Source organism: Fusarium proliferatum (genome assembly GCF_900067095.1).
Source record: "Fusarium proliferatum ET1 genome assembly, contig: FPRO_scaffold005, whole genome shotgun sequence".
In the NCBI taxonomy this organism is placed as follows: domain Eukaryota; kingdom Fungi; phylum Ascomycota; class Sordariomycetes; order Hypocreales; family Nectriaceae; genus Fusarium; species Fusarium proliferatum.
In genome coordinates, this window is record NW_022194794.1 from 3132885 (window position 1) to 3155786 (window position 22902).

Consider the following 22902-nt stretch of genomic DNA (forward strand, 5'->3'; position numbering starts at 1 on the left):
ATGGCACCCAATGTCTCTTGCGGCTGTGTCAGAACCGCCGATCAGTCAATGCCGGATCTGAAGTCTGCCATGTTCCCGCAGTTCGATCTGTCTGAGACAGATTCTGAGCACCTGGAATTTACCAGCCGGATCTACCACGTTGCACTTGATGATCTGAGAGACACGTGCTCTGCTCTCTGTGCAGCATGGGCGATCCTTCTTGGCTGCTTCACCGGGCTGGATGATGTGTGTTTCGGCTTTGACAGTCAGCACAGCGTTACCGAAACGTCGGGACTTGCAGAGCGCATGAGACAAACGGTGCATGCCCGTTTGCCTGCCAATCAGCGCGTTGGAGAAATTCTCAACGGCAGCTTTTCGTCGCTGGTGTTGATGAGCGATGAAAAGGCCAAAACGCTATTCAACACGATTCTGTCAATTCAGAACCAGGGAAATGAGCCTAGAAACAATGGCGGACAACATCCTTTGTGGTGCAAAATTCGCATGACAGTAGATCCCGCGACGCTTGAAACTGTCTTGACATGGGACCCTTCTTTTATGGGCCAAGATCAAGCAGAGAACATCAGCAGCACCTTCGACAAGATTTTCAGGGAAATCATCAACCACCCGGAGACTCTCCTATCACAAATCAGCTTCTTCAGTGAGCGAAATGAGCGACAAGTTTTGGCCTGGAACAGCAACCCTTTGAGAAATGTGCGCAAGTGCATCCACCAGGCCGTGTCAATGCAAGGAGCGTTGAGACCCGATGCAGAAGCCGTTTGTGCTTGGGATGGAAGCTTTTCCTACCAACAGGTCCTTTCACTAGCAGATCGTCTGGCCTGTCGTCTGCAAGCCTCAGGAGTCGGGTCTGAAGTCTTTGTGCCCATCTGCTTTGACAAGTCCAAATGGGTTGTTGTTTCCATGCTCGCAGTCCTCAAAGCAGGCGGCATCTTTGTCCCTCTCGACCCTTCGCAACCGCTGCTTCGTCTACAATCTCTCGCGCAAAAGGTGGAAGCCAAGACGATCTTGTGCTCTCCTCAGCATCAGCGCACGCTGGAGAGCGTAGCGCCAGAGTTGATCCCTGTCGATGAGCAGCTATTCACCGAGCTACCCGAACAGAGCGACGAGGTTGACTGTGGATCGTGGCAGAACGGAGCCTACATGATATTTACGAGTGGCACAACGGGCGAGCCCAAAGGAGCCCTCATCCAACATAGAGCTCTCATGTCGAGCGCTCTTGCTCACGGGCCTGCTATGATGATGGACTCCAACACGCGATCGTTCCAATTCGCTGCGTCTACGTTTGACGTGAGTATCACTGAGATCTTGACGTGTATGATCTTGGGTGGATGTGTCTGCATACCCAGCGAAGACGCTCGCCTCAACGCAGTTGAAGAGGCCATCACCGAGCTCCGAGCAAACTGGGCGCTTTTGACCCCGACGTTTGTCAAGTTCATTAACCCCGCCAACGTCCCGACCTTAAAGACACTCGTTACTGGCGGAGAGGCCATGACGCAGGCTGTTATTCGCTCATGGTCGCACATCAACCTCATCAACTGCTATGGGCCTGCTGAAACCTCTGTTGTTTCACACGTCCACCGAGGCATGGTGCAAGGGACCAATCCGTTGAACATTGGCCACCAGGTCGGCATAAACTGCTGGATCGTGGATCGGGACAATCATGACCGTCTCATGCCCGTTGGTGCAGTGGGCGAGCTGGTCATTGAGGGCCATACGCTCGCACGCGAGTACTACAAGGAGCCCGAGAAAACGCAAGAAGCCTTTATTGAAGATCCATTGTGGGCAAGGAACCAACCGTCGCGGATTGGTCCTAGACGAATGTACAAGACGGGCGATCTGGTCAAGTACAACCACGACGGGACGTTTCATATCGCCGGACGCAAAGATGCGCAGATCAAGTTTCACGGGCAACGCATCGAGCTTGGGGAGATAGAGCATCACATCAATGCCAGTGCCAGCATCAAGCACGGCATGGTAGTCCTACCAAGAGAAGGGTTCTGCAATGGTCGACTTTTGGCCATTGTGCAGCTCTGTGATGCCATGAGTGAAGATCTCGTACCCAATGGTCAACCATATAAGCTCATCGGGGGCGATCTTGAGAGCACTGCGCAGGAAAAGATTGCCGAGACCAAGGAGCTGCTTAGCGAGAGGCTGCCCTCATACATGGTACCGTCCATGTGGCTTGCCGTCGAGTTTATCCCTCGTCTCCAGTCTGGAAAACTGGATCGGAAGCAGACAGCGAAATGGATCGATAGTATGAGCGAGGCTCTGTATCGTCAACTCAATCCTGTGGCAGCAGTCGTGCAACGATCGGGGGATCTCGAGTGCGGAAGCAAGACTGAGTTGGAGCTACACAAGATCTGGGCCTACGTCTTGAACCTCAAGGAAGAACAGCTTGGCCTCGCACAATCCTTCCTCAGCGTCGGTGGTGACTCTATCTCGGCGATGCAAGTCATGAGTGAGTGCAAGAAACGCGGTCTCGGGCTGGCAGTTTCGCACATCATCAACTGCAAGTCCATCAGCGCTCTGGCTCTACAGGTCAAGGACATTGAGAGGCCCACGCTGCTGCACGAGACGGTTGAAATACCGTTTGACCTCTCGCCTATCCAGAAGCTCTACTTTTCCAGACCAAACTACGAGCAGGGCCATTACAACCAGAGCTTTTTGCTGCGGACGAGCCAGCGTATTCATGAGGCAGATCTGCGCAAGGCAATGGAGATTCTTATTTCCAGGCACTCGATGCTCCGTGCGCGGTTCCAGCAGGATGTTGGGGGGGAGTGGCAGCAACGCATCACCAGCGACATTACGTCCTCGTATCGACTGCGTGGCTTGAAACTGATTTCACAAGAGGACGTCGATGAGTCGCTTGTCCACAGCCAGACCTGTCTAGATCCTGTACGAGGTCCACTTGTCGCTGCTGACCTGATCGACCGAGGGACAGAAGAGCAGCTCTTGTTCGTCGTGGCGCATCACCTGGTCATCGACCTTGTATCCTGGAGAATCATACTTCAAGAACTCGAGGAGATCTTACTACGACCCGAAGCTGTGTACGACGCAGATCGTCCGCTTCCGTTCCAGGTCTGGTGCAAGATGCAGTCTGAACATGCCGAAACGCAGACGCCAGACCAAGTCCTGCCAATTCACGGCATTCCAGACGGCGATGCTGGGTACTGGGGTATGACAGATATTCCCAATATCTATGGGCAGATGGTCCGTCAAGGCTTTGAGATCGGGCCACACCAGACATCTTTACTTTTATCGAAATGCCACGACGCACTACGCACAGAGATCCCGGATGTTCTCATGGCAGCGATGGTGTATTCCTTCGGCCAGACCTTCACCGACCGTCCAATCCCAGCCATCTTTGCAGAAGGTCACGGCAGAGAAGTCTGGGACAACTCAATCGACCTGTCGAACATCGTCGGATGGTTCACTACCATTTACCCCGTCTTTGCTGGATCAGATGCTCAATCCAGTCTCATCGACACAGTCAAGATGATCAAGGACGCAAGGCGCAAAGTTCTCGACAACGGCCGGCCTTACTTTGCGAGTCGCTGGCTGACGAAGGAGGGTCAAGAAGCATTTTCTCGTCACTGGCCTTTGGAGATCACCTTTAACTACCTGGGCCAGTACCAACAGCTGGAGCGTGAGGGCGCTCTCTTCACTCCCGAGAGCAACATCGCTGGCGAGATTAGAGAGGCAAGCCAGGGTGCAGATGTTGGGCCTCTGACAGCCTGCATCTCCCTCTTCGAGGTGTCCGCCGTCATAGTCAAGGGATCTCTCCGTTTCTCATTCGGGTTCAACCAGAACATGAAACACCGACCGCAGATCCATCAGTGGATTTCCAGCTGCGAGCAGAGCCTCAGCCAAGTCATTACATCCCTGGCTTCAATGGCACTAGAGCCTACTCTAAGCGACTTTCCGCTCCTGTCCCTGACATATGATCGTCTGAGGGTATTCACAGAGGAGAAGCTCCCCGAGGCTGGAATCACAGACGTGGGCCTTGTTCAAGACGCCTACCCTTGTTCGCCTATGCAGTCAGGGCTCTTGGTCAGCACCACTAGGGAGAACGCTGCTTACGCTGCCTACACACTCCATGAGATCAAGAACAGAAGCGGCGACAGGGTGGATGTTGTCAAGCTCATCACTGCTTGGAAGCGCATGGTGCAGTACCATCCTATTCTCAGGACTATCTTCTTGGAGAGCGTGACGTTGGAGGACTCTATCTACGACCAGGTGGTGCTCAAGGAAGTTCAAGTTCCATTCACTGTTTCTGAGAGCGGCACGGATGAGGATGCGATTGCAGCACTGAAGGTACCCATGAACCATGGCGACAACTCATCACGACTACTACACCATTTCCACATCTGCAAAGCAAAGAGCGGCAAGGTCTTCTGTAGACTAGACATCAGTCATGTCATCATGGATGGCACTTCGCTGTCGATCCTCTTCCGCGACCTTGCACTGGCATATCAAGGGCTCCTCACGGCTGAAACAGGCCCGCTGTATCGCGATTACATCAACGCTCTCCAAAAGCAGCCGGTCCAACCCGGCGTCGACTACTGGAAGTCTTACCTAGCGGGTATCGAGCCATGTCTCTTCCCAGTTCTGGACGACGGGGAGATTGCAGAGGTCAAGGAGCTGCGACACTTGCGTGTCAGATTTGACGAGCTCGCTGAGCTGCAGAGTCTTTGTGAGCGACAAGGAGTCACTATTGTGAATGCCATCTATGCTGCGTGGGCAGTCACGTTGCGTTTATACACTGGCTCCGATGAGGTTTGCTTCGGCTATCTAACATCAGCTCGTGATCTACCAATCGAAGGTATTCGTGATGCCGTCGGTCCCATCATCAACATGGTCACATGTCGTGTCAACGCTGATAGCACGACAAGCTTGGCGGACATGATGGGCTCAGTGCAGAGGGATTATCTCGAGAGTCTAGAGTATCGCCACACGCCGCTGGCCCAGGTTCATCACGCCCTTCAGCTCTCTGACGCTGTTCTGTTCAACACAGCATTGTCGTACAGAAAGCTACCGCCAGCGACACAGACGCACCTCGTGTTTGAGGAATGCTGCCCTACCTACGATCCTGATGAGTACAACGTGTCGGTCAACATTGAGGCAGGCGAGCACGACATGGCGATTGACTTGATGTACTGGTCTGACACTCTGTCGGATGGGCAAGCTGCCAATGTCGCTAGCACTTTTACAAAGGCGCTGAGCAATATTCTACATCATTGCGACCAGACCATTGCTCAGCTCGACCACTTAGGTTCCTCGCATAGCAACCAGATTTCTCAGTGGAACCAGCGGATTCCTGACGCCATTGAGAGCTGCGTGCATGAATTGTTCAAGCAGCAGGTTGCCTCACGGCCCGACAGCCCCGCGATTGTCTCATGGGATATGGGCTTTACGTACGCCGAGCTTGATGCGGCCTCTGACAGACTCGCCCATCATATTGCCTCCTTGGGCGTCGGTCTAGAGACTTTTGTGGTCGTCTGCTTCGAGAAGTCAGCCTTCGCCATAGTTTCGATGCTGGCTATTCTCAAAGCTGGCGGTGTATGCGTGCCTCTGGACCCAGCGCACCCGGAAGCTGCGCATCGACTTCGTGTCGAGGATACGGGGTCTACTATCGCCCTTGTATCTCCCTCGTTAGTGTCCAAGCTCAGCTCCCTCGTCACGACCGTCGTCGCTGTGGACGCAGATCTACTTCAGACTATCTCTACGGCGCCTGAGCCACCTCTTCCTCCAGTCACGCCCGACAACGCCTGCTTCGTCATCTACACATCCGGCAGCACAGGACGTCCCAAGGGTGTAGTCCTCGAGCACAGAGGCATCGCCAGCAACTCCATGTACTCAGGCCCCCGGCTAGGTTACGGCCCAGACTCGAGGGTGTTGCAGTTCGCTTCATACACTTTTGACAATAGTCTCGCAGAGATTTTCAGCACTATCAGTCTGGGAGGCTGCGTATGCGTACCCTCGGACCACGAGAGGCTGAACGATTTGGCCGGAGCCATCAATCGTCACAGCGTCACATTAGCTGACATAACACCCACTGTGGCTTGCTTCCTCGAGCCATCGGATGTTCCGACTTTGAAGACTCTGGCTCTTGGAGGTGAAGCGGTGACTACCAAGTGCGTTGGAATCTGGCGGGACTTTGTGTCTCTGCGATGTTGCTACGGGCCGTCGGAATGCTCCGTCAATTCGACTTACTCTGGAGATATCGCCCAGCCAGGTAAGGCCAACAACATTGGCCGTGCCATTGGTAGTGTCGCTTGGGTAGTCGATGCGACTGATCACAATCTTCTCGTCCCAATTGGCTGCGTTGGTGAACTCCTCATTGATGGTCCAATCGTGTCTAGAGGCTACCTGAACCTCCCAGAGAAGATGGCCCAGTCCTTTGTTCCTCCACCCGCCTGTATCGAGGGAATCACTGAGAACGGTAGCCGGGATCGCAAGCTCTACAAGACCGGCGACCTTGTGCGCTACAACTCTGACGGCACACTTACCTACCTTGGGCGGAAGGATACCCAGGTCAAGCTCAACGGCCAGCGCATCGAACTTGGAGAGATTGAGCACCATATTGAGGAGAATCTCCCCAAGGGCTGGGAATCTGCCGTGGAGCTCGTCACATCACAGGGCAGAAAGTTGCTCGCCTGCTTCATATGTGGCGATGCCGATATTTCCCTCAGAGAAACCAGCGATGATAGCATGGTGCTGGACATGGAAGACTGGTTTAGGTCTCACGCCAAGAAGCTCGAGATTGTGCTTTTCAACGCAGTTCCCGCCTACATGGTTCCATCGGCGTGGCTCCCTGTCTCCAAGATGCCTCTTACTTCCTCAGGCAAGCTCAATCGGCGCAGCCTTAGGATTCTGGGAGAGTCGGTGCCGACAGCCAGGATGAAGACCTACAAGCTTGCCCTCAAGAGCGGCAGGGCACCGTTCAGCGAGGTGGAGAAGCAGCTGGCAGCGATGTGGGCTCAGCTGCTTGACATCGACGTGGCGTCTATCGGAGTCCAAGATCACTTCTTCAAGCTTGGAGGAGACTCGATTGGGGCCATGCAGCTTGTGACGCTTGCTCGATGCTCCAATATTGACCTGACAGTGGCTGGAGTGTTCCAGAAGCCATCCCTGCTGGACATGGCGGAGTCGGCTGTGCCGTTGTCGAAGGCCCCAACCATGACATACCGGCCATTCTCGTTGTTGCCTAGCGAGTGTTCGGTCGCCGCCTTGAGACAGACTGTTGCAGACTCTGCTGGAATAGACGTTGGCAATGTTGAAGACATGTATCCTTGTTCCGCACTGCAAGAGGGTCTTATGGCTCTCTCAACTAAGGAGCCTGGGGCTTATGTGGCGCAACTCGTCTATCGACTGCCAGCCGACATCGACACCGTCAGGTTCCAGAACGCCTGGAGCACCGTGGTGGAAGCTGAGCCATCGCTGCGCACAAGGATCGTTCATACAGAGGATGTTGGGTTCGTGCAAGTTGTTGTCGTCGAGGAAGTACCCCAATGGTCCCTGTTTGCCAGCCTCTTTGATGCCAACGCGATAAGACACCAGCTCCCACTGCATAACGGTGCAAGATTGACCAGCTACGGTCTCGTTGACGATGTCTCTGCAGGCAAATGCTTTGTCTGGACTATCCATCATTCCATCTACGATGGCTGGTGTCTTCCTCTCATCCTCGACAAGGTCAAGCGATGCTACCATGACGATTTGAGTTCCACGCAACTCAAGGGCCCTGACTACTCCAACTTCATCAAGCACCTCACGGACCGGGACCCGAAGCAAGACAGCAACTTCTGGATGTCGCATCTTTCGAACATGTCCACCCAGCACTTTCCACGTCTTCCCAACGCCGAGTACCAGCCTTCCTCAACGAGCCTGATGGTTCATAAAGCAACATTGGAGAGCACACCAGGATCAGAGATCACCGCCGCTACTAGAATCCGCACAGCCTGGGCGATGGCGGTCTCTACCTACTCTGGAACCAACGACGTCGTCTTCTGGGAGACTATGACAGGACGCGATGCTCCGGTCGTCGGGATCGAGGAAATGGCGGGTATCACGTTGGCTACTGTGCCAACACGTGTAGTCATTGAGCCTTCACAAACTGTCGCTACATTACTTGCCTCTGTGCAGGATCGGTCCGCAGCTGTGAGGAACCACCAGTTCGCCGGTATCCAGTCTATCAGGAACATCAGCGCTGATACTGCCCTTGCTTGCGGCGCTCAGAACCTCTTGGCCATCAACTACGGACCTCGGGAGTCGACTGATACATTTTGGTGCGAGCAGTCAAACGAGATGGCCGGTACGAACTTCTATTCCTCATACCCGCTCATGCTCTCGTGTCACTTTGCGGATGGCGAGCTCGAGACTGTCGTGCACTTTGATCCCAACGTTGTACCTGAGCCTCAGATGCAGCGTATCATGGATCAATTTGCGCTGATGCTTGAGTCCGTGTCGTCGTCTGACCTATTGGATGAGAAGCTTCGCGATGTACCTTTGTTGAGCTGCAGTGACCTACAGGCGCTGCGTGATATGAACCATACTCCCCTACCCCCCTCAGGGCGACTCATTCACGAGGCTGTTGAGGTTCAGACGCTGGCTCAACCACGAGATAAACTCGCTGTCGTGTCGTGGGACCAAAGCCTCACGTACGCTGATCTGGACTCTCAATCTACACATCTGGCTGGTGTATTGATGGCAAATGGCGTCTCAGTCCACTCCATCGTTCCTTTCTGCATGGACAAGTCATCTCTTGTCGTTGTATCCATCCTGGCCATTCTCAAGTCGGGTGCTGCCTTTGTGCCTCTCGACCCAGCACACCCCGATGCTCGGATCCAAGGAATTCTCACAGACACTGGTGCTACAGTCGTTCTCTCGTCTGATCAGCACGCCGAGCGATTGACGAAGCTCGGATCACAGGTCATCACTGTCTCGCAGGCTCTAGCAACCCAAGCCCAAGACGCTCCAACCAACCCAGCGCCTCTATCACTATCCACCGCCAGTCCAGCTTACATCATTTTCACCTCTGGCACGACTGGGAAGCCCAAGGGAACCATTGTGGACCACTCCGCATTTTACACTGGTGCCTATGCCCACGGTCGCGCCATGGGCATGACAGAGTCGTCACGCGTCTTACAGTTTGCCTCATATACATTTGACGCCAGTATCATGGAGATCCTCACCACGCTTATCCATGGCGGGACAGTTTGCGTTCCAAGTACCGACGAGCGCCTCCACGATCTTGCAGGGGCTATCAACAGATTGAACGTAAACTGGGCTCTATTGACGCCTTCGGTGGCCCAGCTGCTCCAGCCCTCGCTTGTCCCTGGTCTCGAGACATTGGTGCTCGGAGGTGAGGCCATGTCTTCTGCTCATATCTCTTCGTGGGCGCCGTCAATTCGTCTCATGAACGCATACGGACCAAGTGAGACTGCTGTGGTGGCTGCTGTCAACCCAAGTGTTACACTGGATTCTTCGCCCTCGGATATCGGTCATGCTGTGGGTGGTATCTGCTGGGTCACTGATGCCGCCAATCACGACAGACTCATGCCCATCGGCGCTGTTGGCGAGCTCGTGATAGAAGGCCCCATCCTCGCTCAAGGGTATCTGAATGACCCCCAGAGAACGGCAGTTTCCTTCATCTCCAACCCGAAGTGGTGTAGACAGTTCCCAACGACTGCTGCCAACAGGGAACGCAGGTTCTACAAGACCGGAGACTTGGTCAAACTTACTGAGGACGGGATCGAGTTCCATGGGCGCAAAGATGATCAAGTCAAAGTCAACGGTCAGAGAATCGAGCTGTCGGAGATTGAGCATCATTTGGGCGCGGACCCTGCCGTCGAGTCTTGTCTGGCGGCTGTTCCAGCTTCCGGCCCGTTCAAAGCCCGCCTCGTAGGCATTCTATCCTTCCACTCTGATGTTTCGACCAAGGCAGAGATGACTGGAGACGAAGAGATGCAGATCCTGACCAAGTATGATTCATCCATCTTGGTGGGTATTCGAGATGGTCTCGCAAGGCATTTGACATCCTACATGATCCCATCTTTGTGGATTATCGCAAGCCATTTTCCCCTCCTCCCCTCTGGAAAGCTTGATCGTAGGCGCACCATGCGATGGGTCGAGGACATGACTCTTGAAGACTACCATCTCGTTCTTGACGCGCAGGAAGATGCGTCTGCTCTGGATAGAGATGCATCGGAAGTGGAGATCAAGCTTAGGGCTGCGTGGGCCAAGGCTCTCAGTCTCAAGGTCGACATGGTCCCGTTCAAGCAGTCGTTTATCCACCTCGGCGGCGATTCGATATCCGCCATGAAGCTCATGGCCATTTGCCGCTCGGCTAACATGGCTGTGTCGGTCGGCCAGATCATGCGAGCCAAGTCCATTATCGACCTTGCCTCTGCCGTCACCAACGTCAAGGAAGTACTGTATGATGAGGAACAGCTGGACAAGTCTTTTGAACTGTCACCCATTCAGAAGGTTTACTTTCAGAGTATTGGTCGAGGTTCTCACCACTTCAACCAGAGCATGACTTTGGCTACCACCCGCAGCATCACCTCACAGGAGCTCTCGAATGCATTGCACCGTATCGTCGAGATGCATAGCATGATGCGTGCTCGTTTCTCGCAGGTCGATGGCAACTGGACACAGCGGATCACTGGCGATGTCGCTGGCTCCTATACCCTCCGTTCACACGGTATCGTCAACGAGAAGCGTCTCCTGGATTTGGTCATGGAGAGTCAGACTACCCTAGACATTTTTGATGGACCGATATTCGCTGCCAACATGTTTCAAGTGGAGGGAACTGGCGACCAGATCGTCACATTCGTGGCTCATCACCTCATTGTCGACGTCGTGTCTTGGAACATCATCCTACAGGATCTGGAAGGTCTCTTATCAGCATCTGCCTACAGCCCGTCGAAATCACTATCCTTCCAGATGTGGAGCTCCAAACAACACGACGAAGCTCGGAAGGCTTCGCTGGAGCGTGTGTTCCACGACATTCCAGTTCCTCCACAGAGCCACCGATATTGGGGAATGGAAGGCGTACCGAATCTTCACAGCGACTCGGTCACTGAGACCATGAACATCCCGACCGATACATCAACCCTGCTCTTAGGCAACAGTCACGACGTTGTTGATGTGTTGCTAGCAGGGCTGTTAGCATCCTTCCGCCAAAGCTTTCCAGACCGGCCTTCGGTGCCCCCAATATTCAACGAGGGTCATGGGAGAGAGCCTGCCGATGACACTGTGGATCTATCACGCACCGTTGGATGGTTCACCACTCTCTGTCCTGTTTTCCTCCCCGAGGTCATTCCCGCCGAACACGACATTCTCGATGTCGTGTGCTGGATACGGGACTTCCGAAGGAAGCTTCCCGCCAATGGTCGACCCTACTTTGCTCATAGCATGCTACCTAACTCGAAGTCCCAGATCGAGTTCCCAGTGGAAATTGCCTTCAATTTCCTCGGTCATACACAGGACATGGGAACGGAGGACTCGGTGTTCAAGTCTGTCGACGGAAACATGTTGAGCTCTTTGAGCTCGCAATCCGACATTGGAGGCAACATCCCACGACTAGCCCTCATCGAGATTTCAGCATCTTTCACTAACGAGGGCTTAACCTTTGACTTTTCTTTTAACCGCCACATGGAACGGCAGTCATCTTTGAGCAGATGGATCCAGAGCTGCAGGGACTACATACACCAAGCATCTCAAAGGCTATCACAGGTTACGCGAGAGCCATTGACGGATCTATCTCTGCTGCCTCTGGCCTTCAAGAAGGAGTCGCAGGTTCAGCAGAACCTCGCTGTGGCGGGCATTTCTCTTGACAATGTTGAAGCAGTTTATCCATGCTCTTCGGTTCAGCAGGGCATCCTCTTGTCCCAGATCAAGGACCCCGGATACTACTCTTACTCGATCACCTTTTCGGTTACATCCACACGACCAAGCGATGTGATCGACGTGCAAAGGCTATCAGACGCTTGGAAGCGTGTGGTTCGTCGCCATTCTGCACTACGAACTGTCTTCATGGACAGTGTACTACAAGAGGGCGCTATCAGTCAAGTCGTTCTAAGGAACCATGATGTCAACCTTTCCATCATCGAATGTCCCGCCACAGAGGTAGACCTCAGACTCAGTAACCAGCAACCTCTTGGTCTTCCTACGAATCAGCCACCTCACCGTCTCACAATCTTCGACACCGCAGAGGGCACTGTGTCATGTGTTCTAGAGATGAGCCATGCCATCTCCGATGGAACTTCTATGCCACTTCTTTTCCGCGATCTTGGTTTAGCGTACGAGGGCAGCCTGAATACTTTCCAACTTGGAGTCTACAGAGACTACGTCTCCTTCTTACAGCGGAGCGGAGGCTCTCAGGATGCCAAGTACTGGAAGGATTATTTGGACGGCGCTGAGCCTTGTTGTCTGCCTCTGCTTACGGACGGGACTACATCACCCAGGACTCTTCGAACCCTTGCCCAAGGTATCTCGCATCCCTCTGAGCTTCAAACGCTCTGCACCGAACGAGGCATCACTCTATCCAACCTGCTACAATTGGCTTGGGCATTGGTTCTTCAGGCATACACAGGCCTTGATGATGTGTGCTTCGGCTATCTTGTCGCTGACAGGGACGTACCCGTCAGTGGTATTGACGAGGCAATTGGCGTATTTATCAGTATGCTCGTCTGCCGAGTCCGTCTCGACCCATCCACCAACCTCGACAATGCTCTGCGAACCATCCAGGACGACCTCGCCACGGCCATGAATCACAAGAATGCCTCCCTTGCCAGCTTTCAGCATGCCATGGGTAACTCCAACGAGCCTCTCTTCAACACCGCCTATTCTTTCCAACGTAGATCAGTCTCCAAAGACATGGCAGCTGGTGCAGTCTCGTTCGACGTCAGAGATGCGCAAGACCCTAGCGAATACGACATGACAGTCAACGTCGAAGTCTGGGACTCTAGTGTCGAGCTCCAGTTATGTTACTGGCAAGACAAAGTCTCAGACGCGCAGGCCGCCAACATTGCCTCTACATTTGACCAGGTCCTTTCCTCAATGGCGAGATGTGACACGGCACTCCCGATCGGAGAACTGGATATCCTCAGCGATCTCGGTAGACAGCAGTTGATGTCGTGGAACAACAATGAGCCTGAGGTCTTGAATGACTGTGTGCACCACGTCTTTGAGCATAACTGTGAAAGACTGCCAGAACATACACCGGCCATCGATGCGTGGGATGCCGCCTTTACCTACTCTGAACTCGATGCAGCAGCTTCACGATTCGCTCAGTACCTCGTCTTTCTCGGCATCGGGCCCGAAACATACGTCCCGCTGTGTTTCCAAAAGTCAGCATGGACCGTCGTTGCCATGATGGCAGTCCTCAAGGCCGGCGGTGCCTTTGTTCCTCTGGATCCTACTCATCCACCCGACCGTATCAAGTTCCTGGTTAGTAACGTCGACGCCAAGCTCATCATTTGCTCCACCTCCTTGAAAGCCAAGTTCGACAGCCTGCATCTTCCCGCTATTCCCCTTGGTAGGGACACTATGTCTTTACTTCCCCCGGTTCTACCGCAATCTCCCAGGATCGATGTTAGGCCTGACAACGCTGCGTACATCATCTTCACTTCGGGTACGACAGGTCTTCCCAAGGGCACGATTATCGAACATGCATCTTTTACCACGGGAGGCACCGCTCACGCCAAGGCTATCATGATGACATCGTCCTCACGCGTGCTGCAATTCGCGTCGCACACATTCGATGCCAGCGTCATGGAGATCCTCTCCACCTTGTTGGTAGGCGGCTGTATCTGCATCCCCAACGACCAAGACCGCATGGACGATTTGTCGGGCGTCATTACCAAGTTCAATGTGAACTGGACGCTGCTCACACCATCAGTCGCGGGAGTCCTTAAGCCAGGCAGTATCCCTGCCCTCAAGGTCCTTGTCACCGGCGGCGAGGCAATGTCAAGAGACCACATTAAGAAGTGGACTGGGCACGCCGCTCTGATCAACGCCTATGGCCCCAGTGAGACCAGTGTTATTGCTGCAACGAGCACAAAGGTTGATCATGATGGAAACATCCTCAACAACGACCCAGGTACTATCGGTCACGCTGTTGGTAGTCGTTGCTGGGTTGTCGATCCGCGCAACCACAATCGCCTCATGCCGATTGGCGGCATTGGTGAGCTCCTCATTGAAGGGCCTATTGTTGCCAGAGGTTATCTCAATAACGAGACAAAGACGAAAGAGGCATTCATAGAGCCTCCGTCGTGGCGTGCAGGCATGAACCTTGAGGGAGATACCATCGGTCGGATGTACAAGACTGGTGATCTGGTCATGTACAACTCTGAGGGGTCACTCAAGTACGTGTCGCGCAAGGACACACAGATCAAGCTCAATGGACAACGTATTGAGCTTGGCGAGATTGAATATCATGTCCAGGCGCACTTACCCGACTACATCCAAGCCACTGTTGATATAGTTGTCCCGCAGAGCAAAGCGTCAACCAAGGCACTCGCCGTCTTCTTTACCAGCGACGATGATCTTGAGGATACCTTCACCCAAGACGTTGATCCACTTCTTGTGAGCATGTCGAGTGCTTCGAGTGACCTTGCCCAGTCCCTCAAGTCAGCTCTCAGGGATGCTCTCCCATCGTACATGGTGCCTACCATCTACATACCGCTGTCCAAGATGCCATTGACTTTGGCTGGCAAGCTTGATCGCCAGAGGCTCAAAGCCATTGCCAAGTCCATACCACCTCAACTGATGGCCTCCTACAAGCTCTCTAGCTCGTCTCGAAGCGGAGTCCACCCTACAACGGCGATGCAGCGCAAACTACAGAAAGCCTGGGCTACAGTCTTGAACATTCCTACCGGTCAGATCAGCAAAGACGACAGCTTCTTCAGGCTCGGTGGTGATTCAGTCGATGCCATGAAGCTCGTTCCGGTGGCTAGGGCAGAGGGTCTTGCCATCACCGTCATGGCCATCTTCAACAACCCTGTCCTGTCAGACATGGCAATGTCTTGCAAACACTCAGATGAAGCTCTTGTCTCCAGTGTTGACCCGTTCTCGCTTCTTTCGGACACTAAAGATCTTTCGTCGCTCCTGCACGAGGTTGCAGATCGGTGTGGCGTGCAAGAGAGTCAGATTCTGGACATCTACCCTTGCAGCTCCCTCCAAGAGGGGCTTGTTGCCTCGACTTTGCAACAGCCAGGTGCATATGTCGCTACTTATGTTTTCGAGCTTCCTTTGGACATCTCCATTGACCGTTTCAAGCTCGCTTGGCAGAATACTGTTGATCGAGTCGACATTCTGAGAACACGCATCGTCAACACGTCGCTCAAGTCATATCAAGCCGTTCTTGCTCCTCATGACATTGAGTGGGAGCATCACGATGACCTCGAGTCTGCTACTACCCAGGCTGGATCGATACCTGATCACAATGGAGGAGTTTTGGCCCGCTACAGTATTGTCAAGGCGGCTGATAAGGGGCCTTGCCACTTTGTGTGGGTTATCCATCACGCGCTATATGATGCGTGGAGCATGCCGCCTCTCCTCAAACTAGTGTCTCAGTTCTACCACGGAGACACCGCCCATGAGCCTGTGGGTGAATACGCCAACTTCATCAAGTACCTGGCCGACATCAACGCTGAAGTCTCTGACGACTTTTGGAGAGCTAGGTTCCAAGACGCCTCTCTCGTATCTCACTTCCCCAAAGTCTCTTCGGCGCCTGCTGCGCAATCGTATCATGAATCCTTGACACATACGGTGCGCTACAGTAGAGATGGTCTCGGCATGGATGTAACCATTCCAACAATCGCCCGGGCCGCATGGGCGCTTGTCTTGGGGTCTCAGACTGGATCTGACGATGTCGTGTTCGGCGAAACTTTGTCTGGACGTGACATTGCCCTCGATCATGTACAAGACATCCTTGGACCTACATTGACCACGGTCCCTTCAAGAGTTCACATCAGTCGCAACAGTACCATTGGTGACTTTTTGAAGGACCTTCGTGAACGAGCCACGGAGTTGATCCCCCATCAACATGCGGGTCTTCAGCGCATTAGTCGTTTAGACGACACCATAGCAGTGGCCTGTGACTTCCAGAACTTGCTGGTAATACAGTCATCCGACCAGGAAACGGATCTGAATGACCTGCTGAACCCTACCCAAAACGACGTTGGCCAGAAAAGCTTCTTCACCTATCCACTTGTTGTGGAATGCTCCATTGAGAAGCATGAGCTCATCTTGACAATTCACCACGACAACAAGGTCATCTCTGGTTGGGAGGCACAGCACATCGCCCATCAGTTTGAAGCGCTGGTAGGTCAATTGGCGGACCTATCGCTTCGAGAACCTACTCGCAAGGTATCGGATCTTCGGCTTTACAGCCAAGAGGACGTGGAGACAATCAGAGGATGGAACAGCCTTGTCCTACAGCCTTCAAAGGAGAGTATTCCCGATCTGTTCTGGCAGTCAGTAGCAACCAATCCCAACAAGACCGCCGTTCGCGCCTGGGACGGTCAACTCAGCTACAATGAACTTGCCCAGCACGCTTCGCATTTCGCCAGGACACTTATGCGACATGGTGTACGCGCTCATGAGCTGGTTCCATGCTGTATGGACAAATCTCTCTGGACGACAATCTCGATGCTCGCTGTGATACTCGCCGGCGGCACCATCGTTCCCATGGACCCTGCGCATCCTTCTGCTCGTCACGCCGAGATCACACGCGACTGCAAGGCCCGCGTTGCGTTGTGCGCACCGCAGTATCAAGAGCGCTTCCACGGCCTTGTCGAATCTGTTGTCTTGGTCACTTCTGGCTCGATCACTGCCCCAGAACCTTGCACGCAGGATCTGCCAGTCGTCGCGCCTCGAGATGCCGCGTTTGTCATCTTTACCTCCGGCAGTACCGGAAAGCCTAAAGGCGTTGTCATTGAACATGGCTCGTTTTTGACAAGCTCCAAGGCTTTCATGAAACGCATGAACGTGGGTCCGGATTCGGGTGTGCTCCATTTTGCATCCTATGCCTTCGACATTTCCATGGGAGAAACGTTCGCTCCACTCACCATCGGCGCCTGTGTCTGCATCCCCAGCGAAGAGATGAGGATGACAGATCTTGCCGGTTCCATGAACTCCCTCGGTGTCACTTGGGCATTCCTAACGCCCTCGCTCGCAAATCTTCAGGACCCCTCCAAATTCACCACATTACAGACCCTAGTCTGCGGAGGCGAGACTCTTACACCCGAAACGATCAGCGCCTGGGGAGACAAAGTCGAGCTGATGAATGGCTACGGGCCAGCAGAGTGTACCATATTTGCTGTTGCAAACAGTTCTGTTTCTGCTACCAACGCTAATATCGGCCACGCCATGGACGGGAACCACACTTGGGTCGTCGATCCGAGAGACCACAACTCTCTTGTCCCTGTGGGATGTGTTGGAGAACTTCTCATCAGTGGTCCCATCGTGACTCGCGGGTACTTGAACGACAGAGAACGGACGGCGGCATCGTTCATCGAGGACCCAGCGTGGATGCACTTCTTCACCACCGAGTCTCTTCGTCTGTACAAGACAGGCGACTTGGTCAGATATTGTCCTGATGGATCGCTCATGTATCTAGGGCGCAAGGACCATCAGGTCAAGCTCCATGGCCAGCGCATGGAGCTCGGTGAGATTGAGGCTCGCCTTGAGTCTGACCCGCGTATTCGCCAGGTCTTGGTCAATCTACCACAATCTGGTATCTTCACGGGACGTTTGGTGGCTATTGCTTCTCTCCAGGATCCTTTGCCCGTCGAATCATCCCTTGCCACGTCTGGCTTTGTCCCTATTCCCGATTCCGCCATGGATGCTGCCCGGACACAGATCTGCGCTATACAACACGATCTGTCCGCAACCCTTCCGCCCTATATGATTCCGTCGGTTTGGCTCGCGGTCCAGACCATTCCACTCTTACTGTCTGGGAAACTCGATAGAAAGAGTGCAAGCAGTTGGCTTGTTGATGCAGACGCAGACTTTTGCAAGGTCACTGTCGACTTGGATCATGGTCAAGATACGGTGGATGCGGTCATCACACCAGTTGGCCAGCAGCTCAGACGTATCTGGGCGTCAATACTCAACATTCCAGAGACAGAAACTCCTATGAACCGTTCCCTCATTTCCCTCGGCGGTGACTCCATCATGGCGATTCAGATGCTCACACGCTGCCATGACCAGTCTCTTTCATTGACCTTGCAGGACATCATGAGAGCTAAGGGAATCTCTGAGTTGGCTGCTGCCGTGACCACCCAAGAAGATCGAGTCATTGACAACTACGAGGAAGATGACGATCAAGCATTCTCTTTGTCTCCAATCCAACGCCTCTTCTTCAACAACAGCGCCAACACGGAGCGTGGAGATCGCTTCAACCAGAGCCAACTCTTGTCCATCACCCGGCCTGTCGAGGTGCCTAGCCTCCAGGAGGCTCTTGATGCTCTTGTGGAAAGACATCCGATGCTTCGCGCACGATTCAACAAATCTGCTGCTGGGGAGTGGACACAGCATATTTTCTCACCTGCCCAAGGTTCTTATGGCTTCCAACACCATGAGATCGCTGCAGAGCCGGACATGATACCATTCGTAGCCGCCAGCCAAAGCAGCATTCATGTTTCTGGTCCTGTCTTTGCGGTCGATCTATTCACACTATCTCATGGCGCTCAGGTACTCTCACTTGTAGCTCATCATCTCGTCATTGACATCATTTCCTGGATTAACATCATCCACGACCTCGAGGCACTACTGACCTCTACCTTCTCACCATCCACCAAGCCCCTCTCGTTCCGCAGATGGAATACTTTACAGAACGATCACATCAACTCCCTCAGCAATGGTGAAGCACTTCTTCCATTTGCTGTACGACCTGCCGACATGGATTTCTGGGGCATGTCAAACACTCCCAACGTCTACGGAGACATGAAACAAAAGTCGTTCGTCATCACAGAAGCTGATGTCGTCTCCTCTATGCTCGGTGGCTCGCACAGAGCCCTCAACACCGAACCACTCGATTTATTCATCACAGCCATTCTCAAATCCTTTGCGCAGACCTTCGATAGCCGAGAGTTGCCAACACTGTTCAATGAGGGTCATGGCCGTGAACCCTGGGATAATGCCATTGACCTTTCGCAAACTGTCGGATGGTTTACATCACTCTGCCCTCTTCAAGTATCACGACAGAGTCTCGACCACGGCGATGAAGTCGACCATGTTCGTAAGGTCAAGGATGTCCGCCGGAGTATTCCCAATAATGGCCGCCCGTACTTTGCCCACCGCCATCTCACTGGCCCAGGAACGCTTCATGATGGACCCATGGAGATTTTGCTGAACTACCTTGGTCACACTCAACAAACAAACCACAGCGATTCTCTCTTTACTGCAGTTAACTTTCCATTAACGGAGCAAGACACTCTGACTATCTCCGATGTCGCGCCTGAGACCTCTCGCCTCGCTCTCTTCGAGATTTCTATATCCGTCCTTGACGAAGGCATCAGGTTTACATTGATGTATAACCGACATATGCTTCACCAAGACGGTATCGAGAAGTGGGTATCCAATTGTCAGGACAGTCTCACCAACACTACGAGAAGGCTTGCCGAGACCTCTTCTGCTCCAACACTCAGCGACTTCCCTCTCTTGCCCATTAGCTACACAGATCTCCACGAGATTATGACCACGCATCTTCCCAGGGCTCATGTCTCGCTCGACATGCTAGAGGACATGTATCCATGTTCGCCCATGCAGACTGGCATTTTGCTCAGCCAGCTTCTAGACTCATCGCAGTATCTGTTCCACGTTGTTCTACAAGTTAATCATCCCGACGGCTCTGCAATCGACACTGAAAAACTCGTCCAGGCTTGTCACAGAGTCATTGAGCGACATCCAGCATTGAGAACAGTCTTCATCGATACCTTACGTCAAGGTGGATCCTTCGATCAGGTCGTTTTGCGGCCTTTTGAGTCTCGCGTTAGCACTATCAAGTGTCGGGAGATCGATGTCATGGCCGAGCTGAACTCTAGATCACTCGGTGAGACCAACAAGACACACCGTGGACCGATGCTTCCCTATCAGATCACCATCTGCGAAACACCACAAGGCAAGGTTTTCATGAAACTTGAGCTGAACCACGCAGTGACCGACGGTGCCTCCACATCAATCCTCCTCCGAGACATCTCCAACGCTTACACCGACAGCTTGTCTCCAACTCCACCTCCTTCGTACAAGGAGTACATCAAATACATTTCAAATCAATCTACCACCTCAAGCCTCAACTTCTGGACAGGCTATCTCTGGGAGTCACAACACACAGGCTTTCCGACACTCAACCCAGACTTGATGGCTAACCGCCAACTACAGTCTGTCATGGTCCAGTTCGACCGTTTCTCAGAGCTACAAAGCCTTGGATCCAAACTTGGGGTGACATTCTCAAACATCATCATGGTGGCATGGGCCCTGCTCCTTGGAGCTTATACAGACCGCCAGGACGTCTGCTTTGGCTATCTAGCTTCTGGACGTGATGCTCTCATCGATGGCGTCGATGGCATTGTCGGTCCTCTCATCAACATGCTTGTGTTCCGCTTCCAGTTCACGACTGAGACGCTTCTCAAGACACTCTTCTCCACCGCTCGAGATGATTATATGGCTAGTCTGTCGCACCAACACTTCTCTCTGGCTCGTGTGAGCCATACCCTGGGTCAATCGAAGAGGGGCTTCTTCAACACAGCTGTGTCCATCCAGAACGCCGGTGTAACGGGTGTCTCCGAGCCCGACTCGCTTACCTACGAATCAATCGATGCCTACGACCCAAGCGAGTACGCCGTCACTCTCAACGCAAATGCTACACGAGGTGACGAAGGCATCGTCTTCCGCTACTGGACCACCATACTTTCTAGCTCACAGGCCCAGGAGCTCGCCGTGAACATGTCTAAGCTACTTGACGACTTCGTCGATTACAGCGAGAATACTCTAGTTCACCTTCGGCTATTGCAGAGCCCCCCAGTGGCTCGCAGTACATACGCGCAATCGTCCGAGGTTGACGGCTCGACGTCGGAGCAGGACGACACGAACAATCTGCCCAAAGCACAGAGCTCAGGAATCAGTGCATCCTCCACTTTGATTGACCTTGGCGACGTATCCTCCATGTCATCCAACATGTTCAACTCATTCTCCCGCGACACGAAGCATCTACACAACAAACTATCCGCACTATGGAGAGACAGTCTCGAGTACCAAGGTTGTGCAATCTCACCCACCGACAATTTCTTCGAATCAGGCGGCGACTCGATTATCGCTATGTCCATGGTGGGCAACGCCAGAGACTTGGACTTGCCGCTCACTGTGGCTGATATCTTCAAGAATCCCGAGTTCGGCTCCTTGTTGGATTGCCTCAATGACAAGTCTTACAAGTATAGTGACAGGGCTTCCAGCCACGACCACCTGGATACCTCGACCTTCAAGAAGGAGAAGTACATCACCAGTGACGAAACTTACAAACCCCTCTCCATGATTGACGCAGATGATGCCGAGCAGTTCGTGCGAAGCCACGTCTGCCCCGTTGTCGGCGTTTCCCGAGCCAGCATTGTCGACGTCCTTCCAACCACCGACTTCCAGGACCAGGCCATTCACGGAAGCCTTCTGGAGTCACGATGGCAACTCAACTGTTTCCACTTGGACTCTTCAGGCTCACTTGACATGACGCTACTACAAGAGGGTATCACCAACATCGTGGCCGCTTACGATATCTTGCGCACTGTCTTTATCTCTCATCAAGGCCGTTACTTGCAGGTCATCCTCCGCCATGTTCAACCCACGGTCATCGTTGAAGATGTGGAGAGTATTGATCTATTTACTTCAAACCTTGAATTGACCCATCAGAACCAGGTTCCACGTCCTGAAGACTCGTCACTCCGCTTTATAGTAGCACGCCACAAGTCATCAGAACGGCACCGAATATTCATCCAGATATCTCACGCGCTGTATGACGGCGTGTGCTTCCCGACTATCCTACAAAGTCTGAAAGCCTCATTTGATGGAGAGCCTATCAGCCCGACACCCTCATACGCAACCTACATCCAGAAGGTGTTGGGGACAAACAAACAAGGGTCCTACTCGTACTGGAAATCGCTTCTGAAGGATTCAACTCCTACCAATGTCGTCCAACGGCAGCGGTCATCCTTACAGACCTTTTCTACCCAAGTCTTGAGAAGGGTCGTGTCTACATCCTCGCTCGCGTCATTCAGCATCACAACCTCAACTGTCATCAAGGCTGCCTGGTCAACGGTATTGGCAAACGTCACAGGGAAGACTGACGTTGTTTTCGGCAACATTATTAGCGGGCGGAATGACAGCAACATACCTGGGATCCAAAGCATTGTCGGGCCTTGTCTGAACGTAGTTCCCGTACGCGTTCGCCGCCAAGCCTCTTGGACCATTCTGGATCTTCTTCAATACATTCAAGACCAGCAGGTGGACAATATGCCATATGAGACACTGGGATTTAAAGAGATCATCGACAAGTGCACTGACTGGGATGATGATGGAACCAACGGTTTCTCTACTGTTGTTCAGCACCAGAGCATGCCGCGTACAGAGAGTTTCGCGATGGGGGGAAACATGTATCAGGTTGGTGTGATGGGTTCGCAGGAAGACTGCGCTGATGTCAGCGTCGTGACGACGCCCCTGGATACCAATAGCACTGAGATCTGTTTGGTTTACAACGGGAACGGAGCTATAAGCAATGAGTTGACGGAAGAGATGTTTGAAAGTCTCTGCGATAGGGTTTCAGCATTCTCGCAGGATCCCTATGCTTTGCTATAGTGTTATGGTTTATTATAAGTTATCGGATCGGGGTGCCAGTTAATTTCTTTACTA

General features: G+C 53.1%; 1 protein-coding gene across 1 annotated transcript; it reads left to right on the forward strand.

Annotated features, from left to right (window-relative positions):
• Positions 1 to 22848, forward strand: FPRO_11310 (uncharacterized protein; the record flags this gene model as incomplete). The annotated part of the gene is made up of 1 exon (XM_031232367.1): positions 1 to 22848. One exon carries the CDS (start codon positions 1 to 3, stop codon positions 22846 to 22848), a length of 22848 nt encoding a protein of 7615 aa, XP_031082312.1.
• Positions 22849 to 22902: the final 54 nt, after the last annotated feature.